This window comes from Rhinopithecus roxellana, chromosome 11, assembly GCF_007565055.1.
Source record: "Rhinopithecus roxellana isolate Shanxi Qingling chromosome 11, ASM756505v1, whole genome shotgun sequence".
In the NCBI taxonomy this organism is placed as follows: Eukaryota; Metazoa; Chordata; class Mammalia; order Primates; family Cercopithecidae; genus Rhinopithecus; species Rhinopithecus roxellana.
Window position 1 is genome coordinate 99,456,839 of NC_044559.1, and position 14,899 is coordinate 99,471,737.

Here is a 14,899-nt window from a genome sequence, read left to right on the forward strand (position 1 = left end):
TGACTAGACAAAAGGGACTGATAAGGTTTGACTGTGTCCCCACCCAAATCTTGAATTGTAGCTCCCATAATTCTCACGTGTCATGGGAGGGACCCAGTGGGAGGTAACTGAATCATGAGGGCAGGTCTTTCTCATGCTATTCGCATGATAGTGAGTAAGTATCATGAGATCTGATGGTTTCATAAAGGGCAGTTCCCCTGCACATGCTCTCTCTCTTGCCTGCCACCATGTAAGATGTGACTTTGCTCCTCCTTTGCCTTCTGCCATGATTGTGAGGCCTCCCCAGCCACATGGACCTGTGAGTCCATTAAACCTCTTTTTCTTTATAAATTACCTAGTCTCAAATACATCTTTATTACCAGTGTGAGAACTGACTAATACGGGGACTGAAGGGCCAGATTCCTGATAAAAGCAGAGCCCATCCTGTTTGTCTATATTTTCAGTGCTAAGTCCCTAAATGTGGACATTTCATTCTCATAGGAGCTCCAGGAGACAACTCTTGAGTTGAGCGACATCCCTTTAAGAAGAGGAGCTTTCCTTGCCAAAAACGAGCAGCTGATCAAAGTCACGGTTACTATGTACGGTTTTGTTCCTGACATTTTAAAAGATCCAGAAAAGAGCTTCAAAAGTTCATCCAAAAGTGGATATAAAGTAGGTGGTAGGGAAAAAGGCCATAAGAGAGCTGGAGTTATTCACTCCAGAGAAGAGAGGGTCGACAGTTTTCAAAGTGCAGAGCATTACAATGCTCATGCTACTCTGTTTCCTTCTTCTCCATGGAATAGAAGGGCTCCTATCAATACTTCTTTTTGGACAGATGGATGATTTCCCTTCCTGAAGACACAGGATCACCCAGATGACCTTTTGAAATCTCTTCGAGCTCCAATCTTTGCACAAATCAAAAAGAGCAAATACAAATCCAGCTCACCAATGTAGGGTCCCAGTAGGTTGAGGTAGTTTGGCACAGTGGAAAGAGTGAGAGCCAGGAGTCAGGCAGAGTGACTTTGAATCTGCCTCTGAGACTCATTTGTTGGGAAGATTTATGGTAGTAAAAGAATTCAACCCTTTACTCAATGGTAGCACCAAGATCATCTCTGCCTCCTATAGTTCCTGAAAGGATTAACTAATGTTGGCAAAGCACCTAATGTGTTGACTGGCACACAGCAGGTTTTTGATAAATTGAAGATTTTATTCTAATTGGCAAAAAATGGGTAGAATAGTTCCATTTAAATCATAAGAGAGCAATAACACTGTGGTTATACCACATCAGGAACATTGCAAATTCAAGTTGGCCAACTGCCTGCCACTGACAACTCCTCATCCCACAGAATCCTCTCTGCAAACTACAGCTTGTCCATGCCAAAGAATGTTTGAGGGGCAACTTATTAACTATCTTTTGCTATGAAGCAGAGAAAACTGAAGGCAAGGTCTAAGACATGTTGGTTGAAATCTGGCTTCTCTCACTGTCACCACAAGAATCAAATTAATTATTTTAAAAAGGTTTCAAATACATTTCCAAGTATAGGGAACGTATTTCACATGCCTCAGAGTTTATGTCTGAGTACATCCCACTGAATTGTAATTCTCACTAAGTATAGTAAAAATGTCAGTCACAAAACAGGTTTGCAAAACAAACATTGTCAGAAGCTATAATTATGATTCCTCACCTTCACGAATGATATAAAGGTAAAACTTGAAGTCATTAAGAAATTAAACAGCTCTCTCAGAGCAGGGAAATGTACTGGTCAGGGACCTAGAGTGAATAAAAGAACTACTTCTCTCAGGTTTTTCCATAAAAATGTAATTTTTTGGCATTACGTCAATGTGATCTTACATATTTAGCATTTACAGAAAGATGCTGGAGTGCAAGAGAGAGGAGCTCTGGTTTTTGTTCTTTAACTAGAGGTGGGGTCTGTGTCAAGATGCCTGGAGGCTGTGAGGAACTGGAAAAGACAGAGGAAATACAAGGTACAAACATGCACACAAAGTGAGGCCCCAAGGAGAACGTGGCCAAAAACACGGGAGTGTTCCTGAAGCCCCTCTATGTTCCTCAGAGAATCAAAGTTGGCTTGGGGGAGCACTTCCTGTTTCTACCAAAGGGATAATGGGTTATAGTTGACAGAACCAAATGTTACAGACAAGGGAGCAGAACAAAGCACTTTGAACCGATGGAGTCACAGGAAAGAGCAGCTTATTTTTGTTGGGAGGGAACATACACACAGGTATGGCATGTTGTATTGTAAAATGACTCCAGCTATGTCAGGGAGCTGGACAAGGCCCAGTGTGGATCTACGAAGGTCATTGTGCCATTAAATAAACACTATGCAGGAATCTCACAAGATAATGAAGCAGCCCTTTTATTACCACCACACCAGCTTTATGCTGAGGGGTCACGTTAAAATTCATCGTTTGAAATGATACATTTCATTGTTGTTGTTTTCTCCTTTTTTCCGTGGTATTTTTTTTTTCACAGGTATTGACAAATGCATGCATTTCTAGTGGCAACAAATCACTGAGCTGTTGAAATAGTTTCTAGAGTCTAAACCCAAATATTTCCATTAACTCATCATCAGGCTCATCATTGTCACAACACCATTTTAGAAGTGGGGATATAAAAAAGTCCTTTGAAATCTATTGTATTTATCCTTACACTGCCTAAAGTCATCAAATCAAGCTTCCTCAAAACCACAGCGGTTACAAACCTGACTGCCCAGCAGTTACAAGCAGGTTCATTTATAATTGTTATTTTTACACGTAGGACAATTGGACAAAAGAAAAAAGCAAAACGGCAACTAAGATAACAATCAAGAACATTAGAGGAAGAAAACAAAATCCAGGAAATTCAAGGAAAAGAAAACTATCTATGATGTCGGATATTAAGTTCAAAAGTCCTTGTTACCAAGGGGACATGAAAACCGTGTTTTGCTTCCATATCTCTCTTTCTGAGTCCCCTTGAAAAAAGTGGTCTAGGTCACAGATTCTTTCAGTGTGTGAAATAATTCCTAGGAATAGGGCAAACTCTTTCAGCAGTTTATTCATTATTTTAGGCCACTTAGATAAATGACAATAAAAGTCTGTTCAGAGAGCTACTGGCTTGGAGAAATAGAAGAATCTTCAGAAATGCTTATCTCAATACCAAGGAGTAATTCATGTGCTTGGAGTTCCTAACTAATAAAATCCTGTAAGGTAACATGATTTTTAATGTTAAGAGACAACAAGGCCATGATATCTACATTCTACACTTAAAATGAAATGTGTTCATTTATAATTAAGTGGTAAAAAAAAGTCTCCACTAATCCAGATTTTAAGAGCTATAACCCTTTCATTGAGAGAGACGTTAAGTTATGGTGGCAAGGAGAGGTTGCTAAATATTTTAAGGCACTTTGACCATGTTCCTACCCATATTAATGTCCTTCTAGAGGAGTTTTCCCATTACTAGATTTTTTCTCCTTTTTTTAAAAATAAAAAATAAACATTAGTGTTTCTGTTCATTTTGTAAATATGTCTTGCAAAGGACTTCAGAGATGTTTTTCTTTCTTTTTAAAAATGACCTTCTAATAAAAATAACAGACTTTTCAGATAACACAAAACTCAAAGCAAATAACATTAGACTCTGCCAATATGGTCATGAAAAGACCAAAGAGTCCTTCTGAAGTAGGGTGACCAAATGCCAAAATAACATAAAACATTCTAACAGAAGGCAAGTGAAGTGTTACTCAGAGAACCAGCAATCAAAGCAGCCTGCAGTTGGAGGGTGTTACAGAATCCTCATCTAGCAAACCTTCCAGCTTGATCACTGCTTGTTTTCAACACAGTACTTCCTCATTGGCAGGGCATGCTGCTTTTCTTGACATCAGGAAACAATACCATTCTTTTTTTTTCTTTTTTCTTTTCTTAGACACAGTGCAGAACCCAACACATTTCAAGGCCATATGATGTGGTTTTTGTTGATTTGTGAACCAGTTGCTGGTTTTGAAAAGGAAATTGCACTCAAGCTCAACTGCGCTGTACTAGTCTTGGTTTACCTGCCATATGCAAAGCGTCTGTCTTTGTGATGATCACCAAAAGTATCCCAAAGCCTGAGAGAAACACTCACTTCATCAACAACATCCCGAGAACGCTCCAAGACCTGCAGGAGAGAGAGAGACAGCATCTGTGCTCAGTGTCAGTAAGAAGTTCCCCAGGAGAAGTGTGTTCAAGTCAGCACCCTCAGTGCCCCTCAATTCACTTGCATTCAGTTTCCTTATTCTATCTAATGGGATTTAAGCTAAGTCTTAATTCCCTTTTTGGAACCACCTGTCTCAACCCTCATTCAGGATACCCAGAGCCATAGTCTCCGGTTTGCATTTTACTTTTGTTTTCTTTTGTGGCACTAAAAAGGTTAGTTTTGTTTTGAATGTGCAATTTACCCATGCTCCTCCTTGAAAAAATCAGACTGGTAACCAGCAATGATGTGCCCTAGGGATGCTAAAGACACTCTGTGCATCTTACCTCCTGGCACACGCGGTACTGGTCAATCGCCCACACGGTTGGCACGTGGGTGGCCAGCAGCTGATACTGCGTGAGTGTGGTATTGCATGCCCTGGCACAGATCAAGCGCGTCTTTCCCACGGCATTGTCACCCACGACCACACACTTGATGGTTTCAACGTTGGGTCTTTCGTAGTCCATGTCAGCGTCCATTTATAAAACTCTGTAAGAAGAGAGTGAACACCGCAGTAAGAACACCAAGGCTTTCCAGAGCAATCGAAGACGTGAGAGGTTCAGGGAGTTTTGCCTTCGTCCAGCCACTTCCTTGGAGGTGCACAAGCACAGGCAAGAATGTTTGGAAGTTCATACTAAGCCTAATTGACACTCAAGTTTTCTTTTTATATCTCACACAAGTACAAAAACATGGGACTGTTATTTTGACCCCAAACGGTTTATTCCCGTTAACATGTTATTTTCTTCTTGGTTTTCTCTAAACACAACCTGCCTACTGGAGCTCCATTCAGCCACTGTCGGGACAGCTGGCACACATTTATAGCCTACTGGCTACTCACGTTGGCCTGCTAGCAAGTCCGGTCACCTGTAGGGCTAAACATCAACATTGGGACAATAGGCAGCCTTGGCAATGCTAGCATCTACTTCATCATAATATTGCCCATTAGCCAATATCTGTTGTTGAAAAGTAGTTTTCTATAGGTTCAAAACTGTTATGGGGACTTAGAGAATAATGAAAAGTGCAGGCTGAAAGACTACCTGACGTCAAAGAAGAGTAAACTGTAAGTCTAAATTTAATCAAATTAACTTATATTTATTTGTATTAAATCAAATTCATAATTCATAAATATATATATAGAGAGAGAGACAGAGACAGAGAGAGAGAGAGAGAGAGATGGAATCTCACTCTGTCACCCAGGCTAGAGCACAGTGGTGCAATCCCCACTCACTGCAACCTCTGCCTCTTGGGTTCAAGCGATTCGCCTACCTCAGCCTCCTGAGTGGCTGGGATCACAGGTGCCCACCGCCATGCCCGGCTACTTTTTATATTTTTAGTAGAGATGGGGTTTTGCCATGTTGACCAAGCTGGTCTCAAACTCCTTATCTCAAGTGATCTCCCCACTTTGGCCTCCCAAAATGCTGGGATTACAGGCGTGAGCCACCGTGCCCAGCCACAAAAAAGATATTCTTAAGAAGGCCCATAATAAGATTCAAAAAAATTATCTTCTGTGTTTTCATCAAGAAATCTGGAACATATGGCAAAGAATAATTTTACCAGGAGAGCTACTTTGGAATCTTCCTGAAATCATCCAAGAAGGTTTAAACAGGGTTGCTGATGAGAGGCCAAGAGGAAGAAAAAAGCACCTGCCAGCTTGGTCTCCCCAGGGACAGGACCCTTCACAAACAGGGGTGCAGACTGCTTACCAGTAGCAGCTGGGTAGGAGGCCAGCCATGTATGATTTTAATATGTTAATTAATTATAATTGCATTTTTGAGGGAGTCTATTGTAATAAGAACAGATACTACACTTGATCTTAGTCAAAAGGCTGACAAGCAATGGAAGTCCATTGTTAAACTGAAAAAAGTGGGTGGACAGTCATTTTTAAGGAGTCAGTAAAGACTTTAATGGCTATGGTAAAGAAACTGTTCAGAGCAAAGTCTAATACATAATTGGGACTCAAGTGTTTGTTTAATTCATCTGATTTGAGAAAACGATAACTTGGATAATATGAGATTAAGGGCATTGACAGGGATATAGAGAAAGAATATTAAGAAGAATTATTTTTCACAGTTAGGACTATTGGAACATGGGCTGTCTCAGAAAGTGAAGGGTATGGAACTGTCGACTGTAATGCCATCACAAGATGTGTTAAAGCTGAGGCTGGAGAACGATTTGGCAGGAATGGAGTAGAGTGATTTGAGGAACAGATGTGTGCTTAGGTTAGGATTGGATCTGTAATTCCTATACCGTGGAGAGGCTTAAAACAGTCAGATACCTGTCCACCCAACAAATACTTATCCTGAACATCCTGGGTGGGGAAAAGGAGTCTTTAAAAATCTCCAATTCTGATGATCAACCAGGCATGGTGACTCCTAAAATTGATTTCTTGCAAATTTAGTTTTAAACTTCTATGGTTTTCTTAGTTACCCGTCTAACAGTATAACATAGCAAAAGCATGAATTTAGTGTTAGATTGGTGGATCCTAAACAAATCCCAGGGAACACTCTGCAGTATCTGGAGATACATCTGGTTGTCACTTAGTGGAGGGAGTTCTGCTTCTAGTGGGTAGAAGATCAGAGATGCTGCTGCTAAACATTTTGCAATGCACAAGACAATGTCCCACAACAAATAATTACCCAGCCCCAAATGTTACAGGGCTGAGGTTGTGAAACCCTGCCTTAGAAGGATGTGAGTTTGAATCCTAGCTCCCCCCTTTTCCAGTCATTGGACTTTGGGCAAGTTTTTGTACTTTCTGAACCTCAGTCTCCTCATCTGTTAAGTGGGAATCATAATAATACTCATCTCCTAAGGTTGTTGTGAGGATTATGTGAACTGATGAATTAAGTCCTCAGTGTAGTACCTGACACACTGATGGTTTCAAAAATTATAATCATGATGCTGAATGCCTTCAGATGACAACAAAATTGAGTAAGGTGGAAGGCCACAATTAGATGCAAACTCATAAATCGAATAATGACAAAGTTCTATAAAAAGGATACAACTTGGAAGAATTAACCAAACAGTAACTCACTGAAAATGAAAGAACACAGAAACAAGACGTGGTATAGCTGATCTTAAGCTAAGAAGACAGAAAAAAGTTTTGGGTGTGGAGAGGGCGGGGAAGAGGTCACAGTTAATGAAAAGATATTAGGGTCAGAAAGCTGTGTTAAAAATGCTTGCCTGAGGCATTTCTAAATTCCAGAATAAAAATGGTAATACTTAACACTCTTTGAGAAGTTTCTGGTTACATTAGCATGGGGTAGTAGCCTGAATCAGAAAAACAGATTCTAGTTGGAGTCTCACAACTTTGGAAATGGAGGTTCATTACTTTAAATGTCCTCAGTGGTGGGAAACCTTACTCTTTTAAGGGTGAATTTTATTTATTTATTTATTTATTTTTTTGATAGATAAATGTCATATAGAGACAATCCCTAAAATTTGGGAGGATGTTTAGACTTGGTAAAAACGGAGAATAGGACACTAACAATACAGAATTGATTTTCTGGTAGGCTTGCAAACTAGCCCTGCTAGCAGCCCCCAAGAAGGAATCCCCCAAATAAGGTGAATCATAACAGCACTGATGAAATGGCTGTGTCGCTTTCACTGAAGATGACTTCGAGAGTAACAGAAGCCCTTCTAGTTTCATATTAAGGCTATGATTACAAAAACTATCATTACTTCACTTATTTTTAGACACATTTCATGAGTAGTCCTAAGAAGAATTTCTCTGTCAAAGGTGAGAATAACATCCGTGGGTCCTCTAATCCCTAACAGTCTGCTCGAGACCAAAGTGACTGCCAAAGGTGCTGACCCTTGTGCGAAATGGATAATATGTAAGGGAAAATAAAAGGCTGGGCAGAGTTAAATATTCATGGCCCAGATCACTTGCTGCAGATATGGAATTTCCAGGAAGCATTCACTGAATTTCCAAATACTGAAAATCTTTTATTTGGAATAGAAATGTCTCTTGAGGTACTCTAAAAAGCATTTTAAGAATGTGAAGTCACAGCTAAGGATGGAAACTCATGCTACAGTTGCATTGTTGTAAATCATTTGTTCATTTGTTACACATAAACACAGAAACGTTAAATTATGGTAGTAATTATAAAAATATGCAATTTTATCCTTCTCCACTTGTTACAGGCTCTAATTTATTCATATCTAGCATTCTGATGGTTGAGTGTACTCTTAGGACCATCTGGATAATGACTGTCTGGTTTCTGATTTTTATTTACCTAGAATGAGAGTAATAAGTATTATTCATTTAACACTATTAATAAATGTCACCACTATAAATCCTGCTGATCGATGTGGAGACCCTCTCATACTTAGATACATACCTGAGGAGACAAGGAAGGTAGGAAAAAAAAAAAAAAAGAAAAGCTTGAAAGAATGCACACTGGTAATCTGCTACCACGGCAGCTCTGCCATCTTACTCAAAACTGACTTGAACGTTATTTCATATTTTCACCAATACCTGATGAATCCACTTGCACAGTATTCAGAAGTCAGAAGGGACAAGTTTATTTGAAAAACTGTTAAATAAACAAGACCATGCAGGCGGGGAAGTGAAGGGCATGGTGGAGTAGTTCTGGTTCCCACCACTCACAAGGGTGACCTAGAAAAGCGTGATCATGATCTTCATGGTCTACAGAATCACCCCTTCTGGTCTGATCATCTCATACCTGTCCGCTGTTATTGCTGTCATCTCCTGGACTTCAGGCCACTCCTCCACACTCCCTGCCCACACAGCGTTCTTGGGCCCACAGGATGGTGCAGCCCATATCCTAGCCCCACCATTTCTTCTCTCCTTCAGTGCCAGTGATCTTTACCACATTCTACTTGAGCCATCCATCTCCTTTTGGACACGTGCTGGATATTATTGTCATCCAGAAACATTTTACCTCTGAAATCCGAAATTTCAAAATTCCACTCTCAGAACAAAAACTCCTACCTGTACAGCCTGTGCTGGATGAAATAAGGCCACGGCAGCCACTCCCATCAGGAGGTGAAATCTATTTCCCTTCCTCTTGAATTAATGTTAAGCTTCTGACTGCTCAGCCCAAAAGAATGCAGTGGAGGTGATGCTGTGTGAGGTCTAGAGTCTAGGTCTCCAGCAGCTCCACCTTCTTGCTGTTGGAATGCTGCCACAAGCCCGCCATGTAAGGAAACTGGCCTAGCCCAGCAGGGGATGAGAATTCACATTGAAAACCACTGAGGTAGCCCTGCCAATGGCTGTCACCAAGTGCTGGATAATGCAAAGCCATCTTGGACCTTCCAGCTTGGCCAACCCTACAGCTGAATGTAGTTTATGAATGAGCCCAGGTGAAACCAGCAGTGGAATCACCAGCCAACCCTCAGAATCTTGAGAAATCATAAATCATTACTGCTTTAAACCACCAAGTTTTGGGTTTATGAACCAATAGTCAACAGAAACATAACGATTATACCTTAGGAAAATCTCTAGTACCTTCACTCCTCTATTTTTAAATGTCAGATGATGGTCCCTTTTGAATGGATGATCTTTTCCACCTAGGGTTGATGGGTCATGCCATCTTTACTCTTTACAGTCGCCCTCAATGTTTTGCATTGTATATGTGGTATGCAGAATAATGGCCTCCCTGAATATGTCCATGGAATCCGTGGAACCTGTGAATATGTTCCATTGCATGGCATGAGGGAATAGGGTTGCAGATGAAATTAAGGTTGCTAGTCAGCTGACCTTAATATAAGCAGATTATCCTGGACTATCTATGTGGGTGCAACACAATCACAGTGGTCCTTTAAATGCGGAAGAGGTAGGCAGGAAGTCAGAGTCAGAGAGAAATATGAAGATGCTATACTGCTGGCTTTGAAGATGAAGGAAGGGGCTGCAAGCCAGGTAATGCATGTGATCCATAGAAGCTAGAAAAGGTAAGGCAACAGATTCTCCCTTGAGGCCCCCCAAAGTAACACAGCCTGCCAACACTTCAAGCTCAGTGAGACCCATGACAGATCTTTGATTTTCAGAACTATAAGAAAATACATTTTGTTTTATGCTCCTAAGTTTTGAAAGTTTGTTACAGCAGCAATAAGAAACTAACGTAGCACACTTCAGCCATACAAAATGACTTTCTCAAATTCTAAATGTTTTTTGTTACCTTTATATACACCTTTCCTTCTTGCCAACTCTCCTCCATTCCTTGTATGCCTGGCAAATTCTATTCATTCTTTAAAACCTTATTCAGATATCCTACTGTGGCAGCTCTGTCACAAAAGCCTTCCTAATACCCTCTAAAAAGCTTTTCTAACTACCCCCTTAGTCAGCTTCAGCTGCCATAACAAAATACCAAAGACTAGGTGGCTTAGCCAACAGAAATTCATTTCTCACAGTTCTGGAGGCCGGAAGTCTGAGAGCAGGGTGCTGGTGTGGCTAGGTTCTGGTGAGGGTTCTCTTCCTGGCTTGTAGGCAGCTGTCTTCTTGTGATGTCCTCACATGACAGGCAGAGACAGAAAGCTCTGGTGTCTCTTCCTCTTCCTAAAAGGATACTAATCTCATCATGGGGCTCCACCCTCATGGCTTTATCCAAACCTAATTACCTCTCCAACACTCCACCTCTTAATACAATCACATTGGGGGTTAGGGCTTCAACATATGAATTGTGGGAGGATACAGACATTCACCCTGTAGCACCATCTCAGTGCCTATAGACACACTACTCCCTCTTGCCAACCCTCTTCCATTCCTTGTCTGTCTTGCAAATTCTAGTCATTCCTTAAAACCTTACTCAGAGATCACCTCCTCTGGAAAGGTTTCCTAACAACCCTCTGCCTCATAAACTAATTTATTTTTTTCTCTGTATCAATAAAGAGTTCTAGGAGAAGCAATGACAAACAAAAACAAATGTACACGCATCCATACACACATTTTTTTTCCTGTATTAACAAATCATGGAGTGGTAGCTTGTGAATTTGTGTGTGTGTTGGTTATACCTTCAAAATGCCCCTTTCATACACTTAACAAATCATCAAGTGTTTGTGGGGTACAGCTATTTGCTAAAGTGCTTGGAACTATGCTTATATAATGCCCCTTTACTGCAAAGCCTTTCTTGACTACCCCTCTGGTCCAAAGGTCCCCTAATTTAATGGTGACTCTCTCTGAGGGCCACCCATCGGAAAAATAGGGACAGAGCCAAATGTGACCTTAGTTGTTCTTGTCTTCTCTTCATATCATTTCCCTTCCTTTGGTGGTACCTCAACCCAACCTTCAGTCTTTGCCTTGATGACCTTCATGATGTTCTGTCCCTCTCTTATGAAACAGACTCCCAGGAAGTTCAGTGCATGCCCACTCCCTCATTTACAAGACACCTAGAAGACCTCTAGAGTTCTGCCACCATAACTCAATAACTCAGGGCACTGTGGTTGATGTACTTGTTTGCTCAGACAGGCGCACTTCAGTGTAGGGCCACTAACTGATTTCAGGCAAGCGTGCAAGACTCCTCTAACATGAGAAATTCAGAAATCAAGATGAGTGGGTAGGAAAAGAGTTATCATTTGCCTAAGAAACCCCACTAGGGGTCTCCTAATTGCTGCGAATCATCCAGGAATTGGGATATGCTGCATCTTATCACCTACGCTATGTCTCTTGTTATATTTGCTATTTCTTTTCTTTTTCTTTCTTTCTTTCTTTCTTTTTTTTTTTTTTTTTTTTGGAGATAGAGTTTCATTCTTGTTGTCAGGCTGGAGTGCAATGGCACAACCTCAGCTCACCACAGACCTCTGCCTCCCAGATTCAAGCAATTCTGCCTCAGCCTCCCGAGTAGCTGGGATTACAGGCATCTGCCACCATGCCTGGCTAATTTTTTATTTTTAGTAGAGATGGAGTTTCTCCATGTTGGTCAGGACTTAAACTCCCTGACCTCAGGTGATTCGCCTGCCTCAGCCTCCCAAAGTGCTGGGATTACAGGCGTGAGCCATCACGTCTGGCCCTATATTTGCTATTTCTATCAAGGCATGGTGAGCAGTCTGCTTAAAGACAAAAATTGAAGGCCCATGGAGTGACCTTTGTACTCTTATCTCCATTTAGCTGTTCACAGACAGTCTGAATGATGCTATTGCTCAGACACTACATTTTCTTATTCCTCCCAAAAGCATATAATCTTAACTTTAAGAAGTAATTTAGCTCAGCCATTAAAAAATACTAGTGCAACAAATTTTAGTGTATTTGAAGAGTTAGCTCTGAAATAAAAACCTGAGAATTTTATTTTATTGACAGGAACAAAAGAAAAATGTTAAGAGTTGCATAATAACTATAGCCAACAGTCAAGTTTTGACTGTGCAGATTTCATTATTCTGAGCTTTTAATCAGCAGTTGTAGGTAGATGGGAGCTGTTTCATACATAAAATAAACATCTCAGCTGGAATAAAGAATGGACCCAGAGCCCGGAAAGAGATGCAAGGGCTGAGTTGGACTTTCCTGAATCAAAACTTCACAGAATTATATCTCCAGGATAACATTGTGTTCCACCATTTAAATCAACGGAATTCATTGTTGTAATCAATATTATTTTTTCAATGGACTGTTTTGATTAAAAAAGAAAAGAGTAAGTAACAGAAAGGATGCTGCATAGAAGTCTATGGATGCACATACTACAGAACCACCTGCTGATATGAAAGAAGTACTTTTTACTACATCTGCTCATGATTCTCACCAGGGTTCTATGACAGTGAGACCCACACAAGATCGTGCTCTCTATGTTTTTAAAACTCAAGGTCAGTGGGGGAGATGAACCAAGATTAGAAACCAATCTTCTTTTCTACCTTATGTACTGTTCTCAATAAACATTGCCCTCATTGAAAAAATAAAGAAAAGACTTCATTTATTTTTTGAAAAACTAAACCAAAAATTTAAAAGATGCATGAAAATTCCAGGGCAGATTTCAAAACCATCATAAGTGAACTGTGCTGGGTTCAGACACACGGGTCTACTTTCTTCTACAAATATACTAGGGAACCTCTCCTTTGACAATTTGCCTATGTCATTACTTCTGCTCAAAGGCCCTTTCCTCGTGCCCTTAACTCACCTGCTGAAATCGTTCTCCACCTGTGGGACTAAGGCAATCTTAATTTAAAAATTATATGCTAAGCACTGAATGAGTGCCAGGCCTATAGGCGTACAGTGAAAAGCAAGCCAGGGTTGGTTCACAGTCAGGTGGAAAGAAACAACTAAACAGATAAATACATCATCACAAATTTGAGGGGTTCCTTGAAAAAAACCAAAGGATGGGATGTTGAGAAAAAATAATGGATGGGAAGCCTGAAGGGGCAGACTGGGAGACCTCTCTGAAGAGGCCTCATTCGGGCCATCTGGAGAATGAGAAGGGCCCAGTCAAGAGATGGGAGAGGAAACAGGCCTGGAGAGCCTGAGGGAGAGGAAGTGGGGAAGCGGGAAGGTTAGAAAGGTAGGAGGGGATAGATCATACTCAGCCTTTGAGGCCTACTCAGGAGTTTGGACCTTATTCTAAATGCAGTGAGAAGCCACTGCAGTGTTTAAGCAGAAGTGTGGTAGGTTCTGATTTGCTTTTTTTTTTTTTTTTTTTTTAAGTTTTGTTTTGTTTTGAGTTGAGGCTTGCTCTGTCACCCAGGCTAGAGTGTAGTGGCACAATCTCAGCTCACTGCAACCCCCACCTCCACCTCCCGGGCTCAGGCCGTCCTCTCACCTCAGCCTCTTGAGTAGCTGGGACTACAGGCATGTGCCACCATGCCCGGCTAATTTTTTGTATTTTTGGTAGAGATGGGGGTCTCACTATGCTATCCAGGGTGGTCTTGAACTCCTGAGCTCAAGCTATCCTCCTACCTTGGCCTCCCAAAGTGCTGGGATTACAGGCCTGATTTGCTTTTTTGTTTTTTATGAGACAGTGTCTCACTTTGTTGCCCAAGCTGGAATGCAATCGCGTGATAGCTCACTGCAACCTCTGCCTCCTGGGTTCAAGTGATTCGCTGCCTCAGCCTCCTGAGTAGCTGGGATTACTGGCACCCACCATCATGCCTGGCTAATTTTTGTATTTTTGTAGAGATGGAGTTTCACCATGTTGGTCTGAACTCCTGATCTCAGGTGATCCTCCCTCCTTGGCCTCCCAAAGTGCTGGGATTACTGGCATGAGCCATCACACCCAACCCTGATTTGCTTTTTAAAGGAATCACCAATATCACTGAGACTGCTGTATGTACAGAGAACATGTCATGTCGGCAGGGGTGCAATGGCAGAGGAATGGCGAGGAAACTGTAAGTTCTCTAGGAGAGAAAGGATGGTGCCTCCGACAGGGCAGAATCAGCAGAGATGCAGCCAAGTACAGATTCAAGTTACATTTTGGAAGAAGACACATTGCAAACATCCTTCCTTTGCACTGTCTCTAAGGGGGTTTATCAAATTCTGATTTGTAATACTGATTATTATGTTTATATGCATTCCACTTCTACCCTACCGAGATTATACATTTTTGGCAACAGAAATTGTTATTCATCTTTAAATCCTCAAATCTTGTCACAGTGCCTGGCCTATACGCAGCTTTCAATAAACGTTTGTTGAATTGAATATAAAAATGCAGCCACTCCACCTTTCTTAGAAAACCTTCCACCTGGAGCTGGCAGAGAACTTGCACGCAGCTATCTCTGGTGACTGATCATTAAGTTCTGTGGCCTCGAAAGCAGCAGTGTGTG

At 41.2% G+C, this 14,899-nt stretch overlaps 1 protein-coding gene and 1 pseudogene across 14 annotated transcripts in view; both read right to left on the reverse strand.

The window, feature by feature from the left end:
- RHOBTB1 (Rho related BTB domain containing 1) overlaps nucleotides 1–14,899 on the reverse strand; it is a 131,528-nt gene that overhangs the window by 38,070 nt on the left and 78,559 nt on the right. For 12 of the 14 annotated variants that reach the window (XR_004060080.1, XR_004060079.1, XR_004060081.1 and 9 more), the window contains 2 exons: nucleotides 4,489–4,690; nucleotides 4,023–4,126 (listed from right to left, as the gene is read on the reverse strand). Coding sequence is in view for 7 of the 14 variants with exons in the window: in XM_030941056.1 (XP_030796916.1) it covers nucleotides 4,023–4,126; nucleotides 4,489–4,680 (296 nt within the window). In the remaining 7 variants the exon portion in view is untranslated. Of the gene's footprint in view, nucleotides 1–4,022; nucleotides 4,127–4,488; nucleotides 4,691–10,571; nucleotides 10,963–14,899 lie in introns of those variants that run through there. The other 2 variants (XM_030941059.1, XM_030941060.1) reach the window with 2 other exon arrangements.
- LOC115900632 lies at nucleotides 5,913–6,038 on the reverse strand (annotated as a pseudogene).